The sequence below is a fragment of the Labeo rohita genome, chromosome 5, assembly GCF_022985175.1.
Source record: "Labeo rohita strain BAU-BD-2019 chromosome 5, IGBB_LRoh.1.0, whole genome shotgun sequence".
Classification (NCBI taxonomy): Eukaryota; Metazoa; Chordata; class Actinopteri; order Cypriniformes; family Cyprinidae; genus Labeo; species Labeo rohita.
This window is the reverse complement of record NC_066873.1, coordinates 3,401,788-3,417,744: the sequence shown is the minus strand read 5'-3', so window position 1 is coordinate 3,417,744 and position 15,957 is coordinate 3,401,788. Positions and strand designations below refer to the sequence as shown.

Here is a 15,957-nt window from a genome sequence, read left to right as displayed (position 1 = left end):
AGGAAATTTGTCCAAAACATAGGCTAATCTATAAATATCAGTTGTATCCTATTCGACATGCAGGACTACAGAATGAAACAGTGACAACAAAATATCATTACCTTAAGTGAATGAAATAACCAGTAATATACATTCACAAATATGGCTTCATTTGAATGTTTCAGCTTGACATACATGACAGAGTTCTTAGAAACATGCGGCATAAAAGAACAGATTGTATTTTTGATTAGATTCATTAAAACAAACAATCTGAAATTAGACTTTCCAATAATAGAGGGCAAACTGGCAGAAATTAAAAAATAAATTAATAAATAAAAGTAATGATATAAAAAATAAAAGGTAAGCAAGACCAACCATATGATCATACAAGAGACAGAAATGTAAGAATAAATATAACAATAATGGCTGTATTTAAATATGGAAATAAATAGGATTAAATAATTACAAAAATATAAAACACCTAAATAAATACAAGAATAAGTGAAAGAAAGAAAGAAAGAAAGAAAAATAGTTAAAGAAAGAAAATAATAAGGGAGGGATAAATACAAAAATAAATGCAGTACTACATTTTAATCTTTAACTGTATTTGTTTTAGTAAGTCATTTATTCCTTAATTAATCTTAATTATTTTTCCTATTATACATATATTTCCATATATTTAATCATTTATTTAGATTTTTTTGCAGAGCGACCGACACAGGCGAAATAACTGAAAGGCTATTAAAAAGGAGCCGATTCATTTTAAAGGAATCGATTCGAATGCCTCGGAATCGAGGAACCGATTCTTTTTGGTGTAAAGTCATTACAGCACATAAAAAACATTAACTTTTCACTACAACCTCCAGGCATTGACTTAAACTAACAGACAAACGTCTGTTAAAAGCATCTTACCTCATACAGAGAGAGTGTTACCGATGCCAGACATGTTATGGAAATGAACGCATTCCACCCACGGACATTATGCTGCTTTGGGGAATGAACAGACAGCTCATCCTCCAGCTCCCTGGTCTCATGCGGGTCTTCAGGTGTCATCTGCAAAAACATCTGAGCTATTATCTCTGGAACACGATAAGAGTAGCTACTCTAATGGAGATGTAAAAGCAAAAACGCCAGCTAACTGTGTAACGTTAAGTCCACCGTCCGTTTTCTGGTAATAAATTCAGCCAGCAATTGAAATCATAAATCCTTTCCGAATTATGTAAAAACAACATATATATATATATATATATATATATATATATATATATATATATATATATATATATATATATTTAGCTACCATTGTAATGACATTTTATATGTAGTTCACTAACTTTACTTAGCTTGTACGCTTGAAAATCCTCATTTCTTCACATTTCTATCGGTAGTGGCCGTTAAGTCAGTTGCTACTGGTAGATGAACGTCAACACTTACGTCACATTTGTACGTGGTTGCAATAGGCTATTCAAAATTAATGAAAGGAAGAAAGAAAGAAAGAAAGAAAGAAAGAAAGAAAGAAAGAAAGAAAGAAAGAAAGAAAGAAAAACAATTTTGAGTAATTTCGTGACCTAAGTGTGACTTTATAAAGGTGTTAAACGTAAAGCATATAAATACATTATTATTACAAATTATTTGTATTGTCATCGTGCTACATATAATTAAAATAATATGTGGAATATATTATTACTAATACAAAATAAACAACAATTTAAAAAAAATCTAATTGGTTTGTATATCATGTTTTAAAAACAAATATTTGGTGCAAAAGCCATATTTTGGACCAATTTTCCCCAGACATTTTCTGTGAACCCCTTAGCACTCTCTTGGAATCCTTTAAAATGAATGTAAATTGTATTGTTCTTATATATTATAGTAAAAGACAGAAAGAGAGAGAGGGGGCGAGTCTATAATATATATATGAATCCCAATGGGAAAGATGCTTGAGAGTTAGCTAGCATTGTTTTAAAAAAGGTTTCTATAGCAAAATGCTAAATGATCTACTATAAAAGAATCAAAATGATAGAGAGTGATTTAAGATTGCAAAGACAAAACACATAAAGACACAAAAAACTGAAGCACCTTTTGTCTGTTTTTCAGATTTTGTTCATGTTGGTGACTTTTTCAGATTTTGTTCATGTTGGTGATTTTTTTCAGATTTTGTCAATGTTTGTGACTTTTTCAGGTTTTGTTCATGTTGGTGACTTTTTCAGGTTTTGTTCATGTTGGAGATTTTTCAGATTTTGTCAATGTTTGTGACTTTTTCAGATTTTGTTCATGTTGGTGACTTTTTCAGGTTTTGTTCATGTTGGTGACTTTTTCAGATTTTGTCAATGTTTGTGACTTTTTCAGATTTTGTTCATGTTTGTGACTTTTTCAGGTTTTGTTCATGTTTGTGACTTTTTCAGATTTTGTTCATGTTTGTGACTTTTTCAGATTTTGTTCATGTTTGTGACTTTTTCAGATTTTGTTCATGTTTGTGACTTTTTCAGATTTTGTTCATGTTTGTGACTTTTTCAGATTTTGTTCATGTTTGTGACTTTTTCAGATTTTGTTCATGTTTGTGACTTTTTCAGATTTTGTTCATGTTTGTGACTTTTTCAGATTTTGTTCATGTTTGTGACTTTTTCAGATTTTGTTCAATGTTTTGACTTTTTCAGATTTTGTTCATGTTTGTGACTTTTTCAGATTTTGTTCATGTTTGTGACTTTTTCAGATTTTGTTCATGTGACTTTTTTGATTTTTCAGATTTTGTTCATGTTGGTGACTTTTTCAGATTTTGTTCATGTTTGTGACTTTTTCAGATTTTGTTCATGTTTGTGACTTTTTCAGATTTTGTTCATGTTTGTGACTTTTTCAGGTTTTGTTCATGTTTGTGAGATTTTTTCAGGACTTTTTTTTTGTTCATGTTGGTGACTTTTTCAGGTTTTGTTCATGTTGGTGACTTTTTCAGATTTTGTTCATGTTTGTGACTTTTTCAGATTTTGTTCATGTTTGTGACTTTTTCAGATTTTGTTCATGTTGGTGACTTTTTCAGATTTTGTTCATGTTGGTGACTTTTTCAGATTTTGTTCATGTTGGTGACTTTTTCAGATTTTGTTCATGTTTGTGACTTTTTCAGATTTTGTTCATGTTTGTGACTTTTTCAGATTTTGTTCATGTTTGTGACTTGACTTTTTCAGATTTTGTTCATGTTTGTGACTTTTTCAGATTTTGTTCATGTTTGTGACTTTTCAGATTTTGTTCATGTTTGTGACTTTTTCAGATTTTGTTCATGTTTGTGACTTTTTCAGATTTTGTTCATGTTTGTGACTTTTCAGATTTTGTTCATGTTTGTGACTTTTTCAGATTTTGTTCATGTTTTGACTTTTTCAGATTTTGTTCATGTTTGTGACTTTTTCAGATTTTGTTCATGTTTGTGACTTTTTCAGATTTTGTTCATGTTTGTGACTTTTTCAGATTTTGTTCATGTTTGTGACTTTTTCAGATTTTGTTCATGTTGGAGATTTTTCAGATTTTGTTCATGTTGATTTTTGATTTTGACTTTTTCAGATTTTGTTCATGTTTGTGACTTTTTCAGATTTTGTTCATGTTTTGACTTTTTCATGTTTGTTCATTTTGTTCATGTTTGTGACTTTTTCAGATTTTGTTCATGTTTGTGACTTTTTCAGATTTTGTTCATGTTGGAGATTTTTCAGATTTTGTTCATGTTTGTGACTTTTTCAGATTTTGTTCATGTTGGTGACTTTTTCAGATTTTGTTCATGTTTGTGACTTTTTCAGATTTTGTTCATGTTTGTGACTTTTTCAGATTTTGTTCATGTTTGTGACTTTTTCAGGTTTTGTTCATGTTGGAGATTTTTTCAGATTTTGTTCATGTTGCAGATTTTTCAGATTTTGTTCATGTTGGTGACTTTTTCAGATTTTGTTCATGTTTGTGACTTTTTCAGATTTTGTTCATGTTTGTGACTTTTTCAGATTTTGTTCATGTTTGTGACTTTTTCAGATTTTGTTCATGTTTGTGACTTTTTCAGATTTTGTTCATGTTTGTGACTTTTTCAGATTTTGTTCATGTTTGTGACTTTTTCAGATTTTGTTCATGTTTGTGACTTTTTCAGATTTTGTTCATGTTTGTGACTTTTTCAGATTTTGTTCATGTTGGAGATTTTTTCAGATTTTGTTCATGTTGCAGATTTTTCAGATTTTGTTCATGTTTGTGACTTTTTCAGATTTTGTTCATGTTGCAGATTTTTCAGATTTTGTTCATGTTTGTGACTTTTTCAGATTTTGTTCATGTTGCAGATTTTTCAGATTTTGTTCATGTTTGTGACTTTTTCAGGTTTTGTTCATGTTGCAGATTTTTCAGGTTTTGTTCATGTTTGTGACTTTTTCAGGTTTTGTTCATGTTGCAGATTTTTCAGATTTTGTTCATGTTTGTGACTTTTTCAGATTTTGTTTCATGTTTCAGATTTTGTTCAGATTTTTTCAGACTTTTTGTTTTGTTCATGTTGACTTTTTCAGATTTTGTTCATGTTTGTGACTTTTTCAGATTTTGTTCATGTTGCAGACTTTTTCAGATTTTGTTCATGTTTGTGACTTTTTCAGATTTTGTTCATGTTTGTGATTTTTCAGATTTTGTTCATGTTTTGACTTTTTCAGATTTTGTTCATGTTTTGATTTTTCAGATTTTGTTCATGTTTGACTTTTTGATTTTTTTCAGATTTTGTTCATGTTTGTGACTTTTTCAGATTTTGTTCATGTTGGTGATTTTTCAGATTTTGTTCATGTTTGTGACTTTTTCAGATTTTGTTCATGTTGGTGATTTTTCAGATTTTGTTCATGTTTGTGACTTTTTCAGATTTTTTCAGATTTTGTTCATGTTTGTGACTTTTTCAGATTTTGTTCATGTTTGATTTTTCAGATTTTGTTCATGTTGGTGATTTTTCAGATTTTGTTCATGTTTGTGACTTTTTCAGATTTTGTTCATGTTTGTGACTTTTTCAGATTTTGTTCATGTTTGTGACTTTTTCAGATTTTGTTCATGTTTGTGATTTTTTCAGATTTTGTTCATGTTTGTGACTTTTTCAGATTTTGTTCATGTTTGTGACTTTTTCAGATTTTGTTCATGATTTTGTTCATGTTGGTGACTTTTTCAGATTTTGTTCATGTTGGTGACTTTTTCAGATTTTGTTCATGTTGGTGATTTTTCAGATTTTGTTCATGTTTGTGACTTTTTCAGATTTTGTTCATGTTGGTGACTTTTTCAGATTTTGTTCATGTTGGTGATTTTTCAGATTTTGTTCATTTTGACTTTTTCAGATTTTGTTCATGTTTGTGACTTTTTCAGAGTGACTTTTTCAGATTTTGTTCATGTTGGAGATTTTTCAGATTTTGTTCATGTTTGTGACTTTTTCAGATTTTGTTCATGTTTGTGACTTTTTCAGATTTTGTTCATGTTGGTGACTTTTTCAGATTTTGTTCATGTTTGTGACTTTTTCAGATTTTGTTCATGTTTGTGACTTTTTCAGATTTTGTTCATGTTTGTGACTTTTTCAGATTTTGTTCATGTTTGTGACTTTTTCAGATTTTGTTCATGTTTGTGACTTTTTCAGATTTTGTTCATGTTTGTGACTTTTTCAGATTTTGTTCATGTTGGTGACTTTTTCAGATTTTGTTCATGTTTGTGACTTTTTCAGATTTTGTTCATGTTTGTGACTTTTTCAGATTTTGTTCATGTTGGTGATTTTTCAGATTTTGTCAATGTTTGTGACTTTTTCAGATTTTGTTCATGTTTGTGACTTTTTCAGATTTTGTTCATGTTGGTGATTTTTCAGATTTTGTTCATGTTTGTGACTTTTTCAGATTTTGTTCATGTTTGTGACTTTTTCAGATTTTGTTCATGATTTTTCAGATTTTGTTCATGTTTGTGACTTTTTCAGATTTTGTTCATGTTTGTGACTTTTTCAGATTTTGTTCATGTTGTGACTTTTTCAGATTTTGTTCATGTTTGTGACTTTTTCAGATTTTGTTCATGTTGGTGACTTTTTCAGATTTTGTTCATGTTTTTCAGATTTTGTTCATGTTTGTGACTTTTTCAGATTTTGTTCATGTTGGTGACTTTTTCAGATTTTGTTCATGTTGGTGATTTTTCAGATTTTGTTCATGTTTGTGACTTTTTCAGGTTTTGTTCATGTTGGTGATTTTTCAGATTTTGTCCATGTTTGTGACTTTTTCAGATTTTGTTCATGTTGGTGATTTTTCAGATTTTGTTCATGTTTGTGACTTTTTCAGGTTTTGTTCATGTTGGTGATTTTTCAGATTTTGTTCATGTTTGTGACTTTTTCAGATTTTGTTCATGTTTGTGACTTTTTCAGATTTTGTTCATGTTGGTGATTTTTCAGATTTTGTTCATGTTGGTGATTTTTCAGATTTTGTTCATGTTTGTGACTTTTTCAGATTTTGTTCATGTTTGTGACTTTTTCAGATTTTGTTCATGTTGGTGACTTTTTCAGATTTTGTTCATGTTGGAGATTTTTCAGATTTTGTTCATGTTTGTGACTTTTTCAGATTTTGTTCATGTTGGTGACTTTTTCAGATTTTGTTCATGTTGGTGATTTTTCAGATTTTGTTCATGTTGGTGACTTTTTCAGATTTTGTTCATGTTTGTGACTTTTTCAGGTTTTGTTCATGTTTGTGACTTTTTCAGGTTTTGTTCATATTGGTGACTTTTTCAGATTTTGTTCATGTTGGTGATTTTTCAGGTTTTGTTCATATTGGTGACTTTTTCAGATTTTGTTCATGTTTGTGACTTTTTCAGGTTTTGTTCATGTTGGTGACTTTTTCAGATTTTGTTCATGTTGGTGATTTTTTTCAGGTTTTGTCAATGTTTGTGACTTTTTCAGATTTTGTTCATGTTGGTGATTTTTCAGATTTTGTTCATGTTGGTGATTTTTCAGATTTTGTTCATGTTGGTGACTTTTTCAGATTTTGTTCATGTTGGTGATTTTTTCAGGTTTTGTTCATGTTTGTGACTTTTTCAGATTTTGTTCATGTTGGTGACTTTTTCAGATTTTGTTCATGTTGGTGACTTTTTCAGGTTTTGTTCATGTTGGTGACTTTTTCAGATTTTGTTCATGTTGGTGACTTTTTCAGATTTTGTTCATGTTTGTGACTTTTTCAGATTTTGTTCATGTTGGTGACTTTTTCAGATTTTGTTCATGATTCTTTCGCTCTCATGTCATAGGTATGGGATCAAATTTCCGTCAATAGGTTCCAACCAACAGGTAGTGAGCTATTCAGGGTTGTTTAAAAACCGCATGCTCTGGAATTTGCGATACTCCTACTACGTTTTTTTTCGATTGCCACCAATCTCGGTCAGCATGATCTCAAGACATTGGGGATGCTAAATTGCGGAGGGATATTTGATACCTCGAACGGTTTGGCTGTCGCGAGGCGACGAAATTATGGCGAGAATTGGCAAACAGGAAATGGCTAATAGCTATTGCACACATTGTTTTGCAGATTTTGTTCATGTTATAGTAAACGGTTGACAATGACACAAAGTCAATAAGACATGTTTATTAAACAAAATACATTTGTCTTGATGTCAGGAGGTTCCAGTGCAGAACAAAAATAACGACAAAGGGATTGTTAGATCAGACCAGACAATTAGGATCCAGCCCCGGACACCAGATCCCGTCAGAAAATATCAGTCTTTCGGTAGCAGAACAACTAGTCAGCAAGCTGAAGTTACCCCAACCCCACTAACAGCAGGTTTCTGTCAGTTATGAAGTTGACCGATGGAAGCCAGAAAAGAGCAGAAGCAGGAGACAAAGTGATGATGGTAAAAAGGTATAACAGAATTTATTGAACAATTTTAGCTGCGCATGTCTCAATGTTCACACTTCGTCTACAGCTCAAAGAACAATGATATATCAAACGGATTCAACATCCCATAAACCTTGAATTTCCATAAACATCCCCGTTATCTATTTCGTAGACCAAACAATTCATGAAACCTCACAATCATGGAACTGAACAATAATGTAAATGCATAAGCAAAGAAAATAATAAGAAACATAAAATATAAAAACATATAAATGAATAATATAAATGAATAATATATATATATATATATATATATATATGAATAAATGATAAATACTTAAATAATCAAATAAATAATTAAATATAAATTATGTGAATGACTAATGATTATAAACTGATTATAAATAATTATGTAAATAAATAAAATTGAAAACAAAAATTTAAACACAACACAACACAACACAATAATTTGCATGGAAGCATCTTAGGATCCTTCAGGATTTACAGACAGAGGAATAAAACACAAGTAACATCATTTATCTGCTTCTTCATTTTCAGGAGCACTGTGGAATAGAGTTGCTCTTTCCTCCTTATGTCTCATTATTTTCTTCACACAACTGTGGAGGTTTTTTTCTTGTCTCTGTTTAACCTTTTCTGGAACAATCACTTGGCCCTGCTTGCTTGATCCACCTTTCCATGATCCTCCTGTCAACATGGGATGATTGTCATGAAACTCCTCCCATGATTTCAAGTGCTGCATCAGGAGGATGTTGTGAAAAAGCATGTCAGGATACCTGATCACTTCAGAGAACAAAACTGCACATAGTGCAACGGCGTCTTGAGGAGTCTGTATATAACGATCGACTTTGTCATGGTTCCCTTTCATGTAGAACCAAACTGTCTCCGAATATTTCTTACTGAAACATCTTGATGTTTTAAGTGTTGCATAAGAAAGTTTTCTGTCATGAAGGTTTATGTCTTGCTCTTCTTTTTTGATTGGGCAACAGTACAGATCGTTTGGTCGCATCTGTATGGTGTATTTACCAACTAAAAAGTCAGTGGCCTGCATGTCCTTTTTACGCCAAGATTCAATGAGAAAACATATTATTGCAACATAATGAGGAAAACTTGTTACTCTGATCGGTGCTCGGCACATGTCGTCGGTGACTGAGACTTGGGTGATGGCTTGAATTGTTGCAGCAGAACACCCTTCCCAGGAAGTGTGCACTTTAAAGGCTCCATCCAGCACTTTTGCAGAGGGATTTCCAACATTTGTCCTTAGCTCAAATATATCAGTAGTGTCGTTCAGAAAGTTCTTCTCTTTCATCTTCTCTGGATCGAAGGAGAGAAGGACTTTTGGCATGTTGTCATTCCTCTCGAACCTGGACTGCATGAATGCCTAAGCAGGGCCGTGCGCAGATCTTTTAGATGCAGTAGCTGAAATTTAGCCCAAATGTACTTCGGCGATTATCACTAAGCCCAACTATTGTTCAGTGGTTATCATTAATAGTTGAAATCTTCTTCAGTTTTTACCACTTGGAGCCGAAATCTTGTTCAGTCAATGGGACAGTTCACATTCAGTTTGCATATTCTTCAGTGGTTATCATTAATAGTTGAAATGTTCTTCAGTTGTTTCACTTAGAGCCGAAATCTTGTCCAGTCAGTGGGACAGTTCGAATATTGCTCAGAGGTTATCATTAGTAGTTGAAATGTTCTTCAGAGTTTGTCATTGACCATCGAAATATTCTTCAGTTTTTATCACGTATGGTGAAATCTTGTTCAGTCAATGGGACAGTTCACATTCAGTTTGAGGTTATCGTTAGTAGTTGAAATGCTCTTCAGAGTTTGTCATTGACCATTGAAATATTCTTCAGTTTTTATCACTTATAGTGAAATCTTAGTGTTCAGTGTTTAACATTAATAGTTGAAATGTTCTCCAGTGTTTGTCTTTAGTCATTTTGTCACAGTGCCTGAACATCTGTTCAGGTGAGGCAGTCATTTTATATTTTTGTGAAAGCGGGATTTTTAAGTAGAGGCGGGATTCGAAACTCCGGAGCTGGAGCTGTCAGAGGTGCAGCTGTCAGTGCGCTAACCGCTGGACTACGAGCGCCGCCTGTAACCGGAAGCGTTGTTCCGTAGTTGTCACTATAGTTGTCGGGAGTTCAGGAAGGCATTTATTATTACTATTTTTTCATTTTATGTTTATTTATTTAATTATTTCTTTCTTTGTTTCTTTTTGGACGTTTTTACGGAGAGGACAGCAGGAACATTCAAAAAGTCAATCATACTGCATTTAACCTATGAATATTCCTGAACGTGACCGTATGTATGACAGCTGAATTGACTTGCTCTTCTTAGGTGACGTCATGCTTGCTTTTTCAGATTTCAGAGAACCCAAAGGAAAAGAGGCAGCAGTCTGATGTGAGCCAGCTTCTTAATACTTGAACCACTGGAGCGCTTGTACTCTGATATCAGACTCCTGAAACTAAGAATTTTAACAGTTGTACTGCTTTTGTCCCTCTTTTATTTTCTAAAGACTGATCTTTTTGTCATTGACTGTTGAACTGTTTCAAAACAAATAAACTGACTCTACTGTTGAAAATGTGTCTTTTTCACTTTAAAAGGGTTTTCCCAAACTTGGAAATGGTGATGAGTCATCATCACTTCGTAATGTTGATTCAGTTACATATTCATGATTCGCTGTGGAAATCTCAACTTCGTTTCAGTGGTTGCTTGCTATCTGGGATCAGTGTCTCAGTAAACGGCTTTTCAGTGTCAGCGCCAGCCTAAAGCACAAGTTATTATTCCACCCCCTGAGGAACGTCTTCATGGCCGCTCTACGTTTGAACCCACGTGGATCAAACCACGGATCTGTGTCAAAGTAAGTATGGTTTCGGGAAACAGTCTTCACTGCGTCGTTCATTTCCTCAGCGACGCGTCGTACTGTGGTGGATGAGCGGCGAGCTGCGTCTTTATGCGGGAAACGCGCTCCCGGTGAAAGCAAAGCGAAAGCGGATCTAAACTCAGCGGCTGTTCTTCTCTCCGTTTTTCATTTGGACCAAATCCTGGACGTGTTTAAACAGCGTGATTTATTAATGGTATATCGTACTTGTTCTTGTTCGTTATCGTTACTGTCGCAGTTTTTATTCATTTTATTATAACCTTTTGAAGTTTTGTTGATTTTCATGATTATTTGAGATTTTGTTCATGTTGGTGATTTTTTTCAGATTTTGTCAATGTTTGTGACTTTTTCAGATTTTGTTCATGATGGTGATTTTTCAGATTTTGTTCATGTTGGTGACTTTTTCAGATTTTTTTCATGTTGGTGATTTTTCAGGTTTTGTTCATGTTGGTGACTTTTTCAGATTTTGTTCATGTTTGTGACTTTTTCAGGTTTTGTTCATGTTTGTGACTTTTTCAGATTTTGTTCATGTTTGTGACTTTTTCAGGTTTTGTTCATGTTTGTGACTTTTTCAGATTTTGTTCATGTTTGTGACTTTTTCAGATTTTGTTCATGTTTGTGACTTTTTCAGATTTTGTTCATGTTTGTGACTTTTTCAGATTTTGTTCATGTTTGTGACTTTTTCAGATTTTGTTCATGTTGGTGACTTTTTCAGATTTTGTTCATGTTGGTGATTTTTCAGATTTTGTTCATGTTGGTGATTTTTCAGATTTTGTTCATGTTTGTGACTTTTTCAGGTTTTGTTCATGTTTGTGACTTTTTCAGGTTTTGTTCATGTTGGTGACTTTTTCAGATTTTGTTCATGTTGGTGATTTTTCAGATTTTGTTCATGTTGGTGACTTTTTCAGATTTTGTTCATGTTGGTGATTTTTCAGATTTTGTTCATGTTGGTGATTTTTCAGATTTTGTTCATGTTGGTGATTTTTCAGATTTTGTTCATGTTGGTGATTTTTCAGATTTTGTTCATGTTTGTGACTTTTTCAGATTTTGTTCATGTTGGTGATTTTTCAGATTTTGTTCATGTTGGTGATTTTTCAGATTTTTTCATTCATGATTTTTTTCATTTTGTTCATGGTGACTTTTTCAGGTTTTGTTCATGTTGGTGACTTTTTCAGGTTTTGTTCATGTTGGTGACTTTTTCAGATTTTGTTCATGTTGGTGACTTTTTCAGATTTTGTTCATGTTGGTGATTTTTCAGATTTTGTTCATGTTGGTGACTTTTTCAGGTTTTGTTCATGTTGGTGACTTTTTCAGATTTTGTTCATGTTGGTGATTTTTCAGATTTTGTTCATGTTGGTGACTTTTTCAGATTTTTTCATGTTGGTTTTTTCAGATTTTGTTCATGTTGGTGACTTTTTCAGATTTTGTTCATGTTGGTGACTTTTTCAGGTTTTGTTCATGTTGGTGATTTTTCAGATTTTGTTCATGTTGGTGACTTTTTCAGATTTTGTTCATGTTGGTGATTTTTCAGATTTTGTTCATGTTGGTGACTTTTTCAGATTTTGTTCATGTTGGTGACTTTTTCAGGTTTTGTTCATGTTGGTGACTTTTTCAGATTTTGTTCATGTTGGTGACTTTTTCAGATTTTGTTCATGTTGGTGATTTTTCAGATTTTGTTCATGTTGGTGACTTTTTCAGATTTTGTTCATGTTTGTGACTTTTTCAGATTTTGTTCATGTTGGTGACTTTTTCAGATTTTGTTCATGTTGGTGACTTTTTCAGATTTTGTTCATGTTGGTGACTTTTTCAGATTTTGTTCATGTTGGTGACTTTTTCAGATTTTGTTCATGTTGGTGACTTTTTCAGATTTTGTTCATGTTGGTGACTTTTTCAGATTTTGTTCATGTTGGTGATTTTTCAGATTTTGTTCATGTTGGTGACTTTTTCAGATTTTGTTCATGTTTGTGACTTTTTCAGGTTTTGTTCATGTTGGTGACTTTTTCAGATTTTGTTCATGTTGGTGATTTTTCAGATTTTGTTCATGTTGGTGACTTTTTCAGATTTTGTTCATGTTGGTGACTTTTTCAGATTTTGTTCATTTTGGTGACTTTTTCAGATTTTGTTCATGTTGGTGACTTTTTCAGATTTTGTTCATGTTGGTGACTTTTCAGATTTTGTTCATGTTGGTGATTTTTCAGATTTTGTTCATGTTTGTGACTTTTTCAGATTTTGTTCATGTTGGATTTTTCAGATTTTTTCAGATTTTGTTCATGTTGGTGACTTTTTCAGATTTTGTTCATGTTGGTGACTTTTTCAGATTTTGTTCATGTTGGTGACTTTTTCAGATTTTGTTCATGTTGGTGACTTTTTCAGGTTTTGTTCATGTTGGTGACTTTTTCAGATTTTGTTCATGTTTGTGACTTTTTCAGATTTTGTTCATGTTGGTGACTTTTTCAGATTTTGTTCATGTTGGTGATTTTTCAGATTTTGTTCATGTTGGTGACTTTTTCAGATTTTGTTCATGTTGGTGATTTTTTCAGATTTTTGTTCATGTTTGTGACTTTTTCAGATTTTGTTCATGTTGGTGATTTTTTCAGATTTTGTTCATGTTGGTGACTTTTTCAGATTTTGTTCATGTTGGTGACTTTTTCAGATTTTGTTCATGTTGGTGACTTTTTCAGATTTTGTTCATGTTGGTGACTTTTTCAGATTTTGTTCATGTTGGTGACTTTTTCAGATTTTGTTCATGTTGGTGATTTTGTTCATGTTGGTTTTTCAGATTTTGTTCATGTTGGTGACTTTTTCAGATTTTGTTCATGTTGGTGACTTTTTCAGATTTTGTTCATGTTGGTGACTTTTTCAGATTTTGTTCATGTTGGTGACTTTTTCAGATTTTGTTCATGTTGGTGACTTTTTCAGATTTTGTTCATGTTGGTGACTTTTTCAGATTTTGTTCATGTTGGTGACTTTTTCAGATTTTGTTCATTTTGACTTTTTCATTTTGTTGGTGACTTTTTCAGATTTTGTTCATGTTGGTGACTTTTTCAGATTTTGTTCATGTTGGTGACTTTTTCAGATTTTGTTCATGTTGGTGATTTTTCAGATTTTGTTCATGTTGGTGACTTTTTCAGATTTTGTTCATGTTGGTGATTTTTCAGATTTTGTTCATGTTGGTGACTTTTTCAGATTTTGTTCATGTTGGTGACTTTTTCAGATTTTGTTCATGTTGGTGACTTTTTCAGATTTTGTTCATGTTGGTGACTTTTTCAGATTTTGTTCATGTTGGTGACTTTTTCAGATTTTGTTCATGTTGGTGACTTTTTCAGATTTTGTTCATGTTGGACTTTTTGTTCATGTTGGTGACTTTTTCAGATTTTGTTCATGTTGGTGACTTTTTCAGATTTTGTTCATGTTGGTGACTTTTTCAGATTTTGTTCATGTTGGTGACTTTTTCAGATTTTGTTCATGTTTGTGACTTTTTCAGATTTTGTTCATGTTGGTGACTTTTTCAGATTTTGTTCATGTTGGTGACTTTTTCAGATTTTGTTCATGTTGGTGATTTTTCAGATTTTGTTCATGTTGGTGACTTTTTCAGATTTTGTTCATGTTTGTGACTTTTTCAGGTTTTGTTCATGTTGGTGACTTTTTCAGATTTTGTTCATGTTGGTGACTTTTTCAGATTTTGTTCATGTTGGTGACTTTTTCAGGTTTTGTTCATGTTTGTGACTTTTTGATTTTGTTCATGTTGGTGACTTTTTCAGATTTTGTTGTTCATGTTGGTGACTTTTCAGATTTTGTTCATGTTGGTGACTTTTTCAGGTTTTGTTCATGTTGGTGACTTTTTCAGATTTTGTTCATGTTGTTGGTGATTTTTTCAGATTTTGTTCATGTTTGGTGACTTTTTCAGGTTTTGTTCATGTTGGTGACTTTTTCAGATTTTGTTCATGTTGGTGACTTTTTCAGATTTTGTTCATGTTGGTGACTTTCAGATTTTGTTCATGACTTTTTCAGTTTTGTTCATGTTGGTGACTTTTTCAGATTTTGTTCATGTTGGTGACTTTTTCAGATTTTGTTCATGTTGGTGACTTTTTCAGATTTTGTTCATGTTGGTGACTTTTTCAGATTTTGTTCATGTTGGTGACTTTTTCAGATTTTTTCATGTTGGTGACTTTTTTTTGTTCATGTTGGTGACTTTTTCAGATTTTGTTCATGTTGGTGACTTTTTCAGATTTTGTTCATGTTGGTGACTTTTTCAGATTTTGTTCATGTTGGTGACTTTTTCAGGTTTTGTTCATGTTGGTGACTTTTTTCAGTTCATTTTGTTCATGTTTGTGATGTTGGTGACTTTTTCAGATTTTGTTCATGTTGGTGACTTTTTCAGATTTTGTTCATGTTGGTGACTTTTTCAGGTTTTGTTCATGTTGGTGACTTTTTCAGATTTTTTTCATGTTGGTGATTTTTCAGATTTTGTTCATTTTGGTGATTTTTCAGGTTTTGTTCATGTTTGTGACTTTTTCAGATTTTGTTCATGTTTGTGACTTTTTCAGGTTTTGTTCATGTTTGTGACTTTTTCAGATTTTGTTCATGTTTGTGACTTTTTCAGGTTTTGTTCATGTTTGTGACTTTTTCAGATTTTGTTCATGTTTGTGACTTTTTCAGGTTTTGTTCATGTTGGTGATTTTTCAGATTTTGTTCATGTTTGTGACTTTTTCAGATTTTGTTCATGTTGGTGACTTTTTCAGATTTTGTTCATGATTCTTTCGCTCTCATGTCATAGGTATGGGATCAAATTTCCGTCAATAGGTTCCAACCAACAGGTAGTGAGCTATTCAGGGTTGTTTAAAAACCGCATGCTCTGGAATTTGCGATACTCCTACTACGTTTTTTTTCGATTGCCACCAATCTCGGTCAGCATGATCTCAAGACATTGGGGATGCTAAATTGCGGAGGGATATTTGATATCTCGAACGGTTTGGCTGTGGCGAGGCGACGAAATTATGGCGAGAATTGGCAAACAGGAAATGGCTAATAGCTATTGCACACATTGTCTGATTTATAATACCGTATAATACCGATCACATAGATGTGACTATCAGGAGTCAAAGTTATAGCGCCATCAACTGGCAGCAGGAAGTGTGTCGTTTTCAAAATGCTTTAAAATCAGCTTCTTAATTTTACCCCATTTGCTTAAAACTTCATCAGAATAATGTCAAAACATGGCCGATGAGAATCTGTAAAGGGGTCTTTGATACA

At 32.5% G+C, this 15,957-nt stretch overlaps 1 protein-coding gene and 1 long non-coding RNA gene across 7 annotated transcripts in view; one reads left to right on the top strand and one right to left on the bottom strand.

Annotated features, from left to right (window-relative positions):
- The window catches only part of LOC127165725 (uncharacterized), a 37,486-nt gene extending 36,114 nt beyond the window's left edge, over positions 1–1,372 (bottom strand). The window contains exons 1-2 of the mRNA XM_051110601.1: positions 1,314–1,372; positions 892–1,032 (exon numbers count right to left, since the gene is read on the bottom strand). Coding sequence (XP_050966558.1) covers positions 892–1,032 — 141 coding nt within the window. The 5' untranslated portion in view covers positions 1,314–1,372. The remainder of the gene's footprint in view (positions 1–891; positions 1,033–1,313) is intronic.
- Positions 1,373–2,198: 826 nt separating this feature from the next.
- LOC127164745 (uncharacterized) lies at positions 2,199–15,957 on the top strand. Of its 6 annotated transcripts, none has more exons than XR_007827696.1 (3): positions 2,199–2,356; positions 11,140–11,251; positions 11,447–11,758. It is a non-coding gene; the product is annotated as an uncharacterized LOC127164745 (long non-coding RNA). The 6 variants fall into 6 exon arrangements; XR_007827699.1 differs by lacking the exon at positions 2,199–2,356 and adding an exon at positions 2,742–2,836; XR_007827698.1 differs by lacking the exon at positions 2,199–2,356 and adding an exon at positions 3,623–3,814.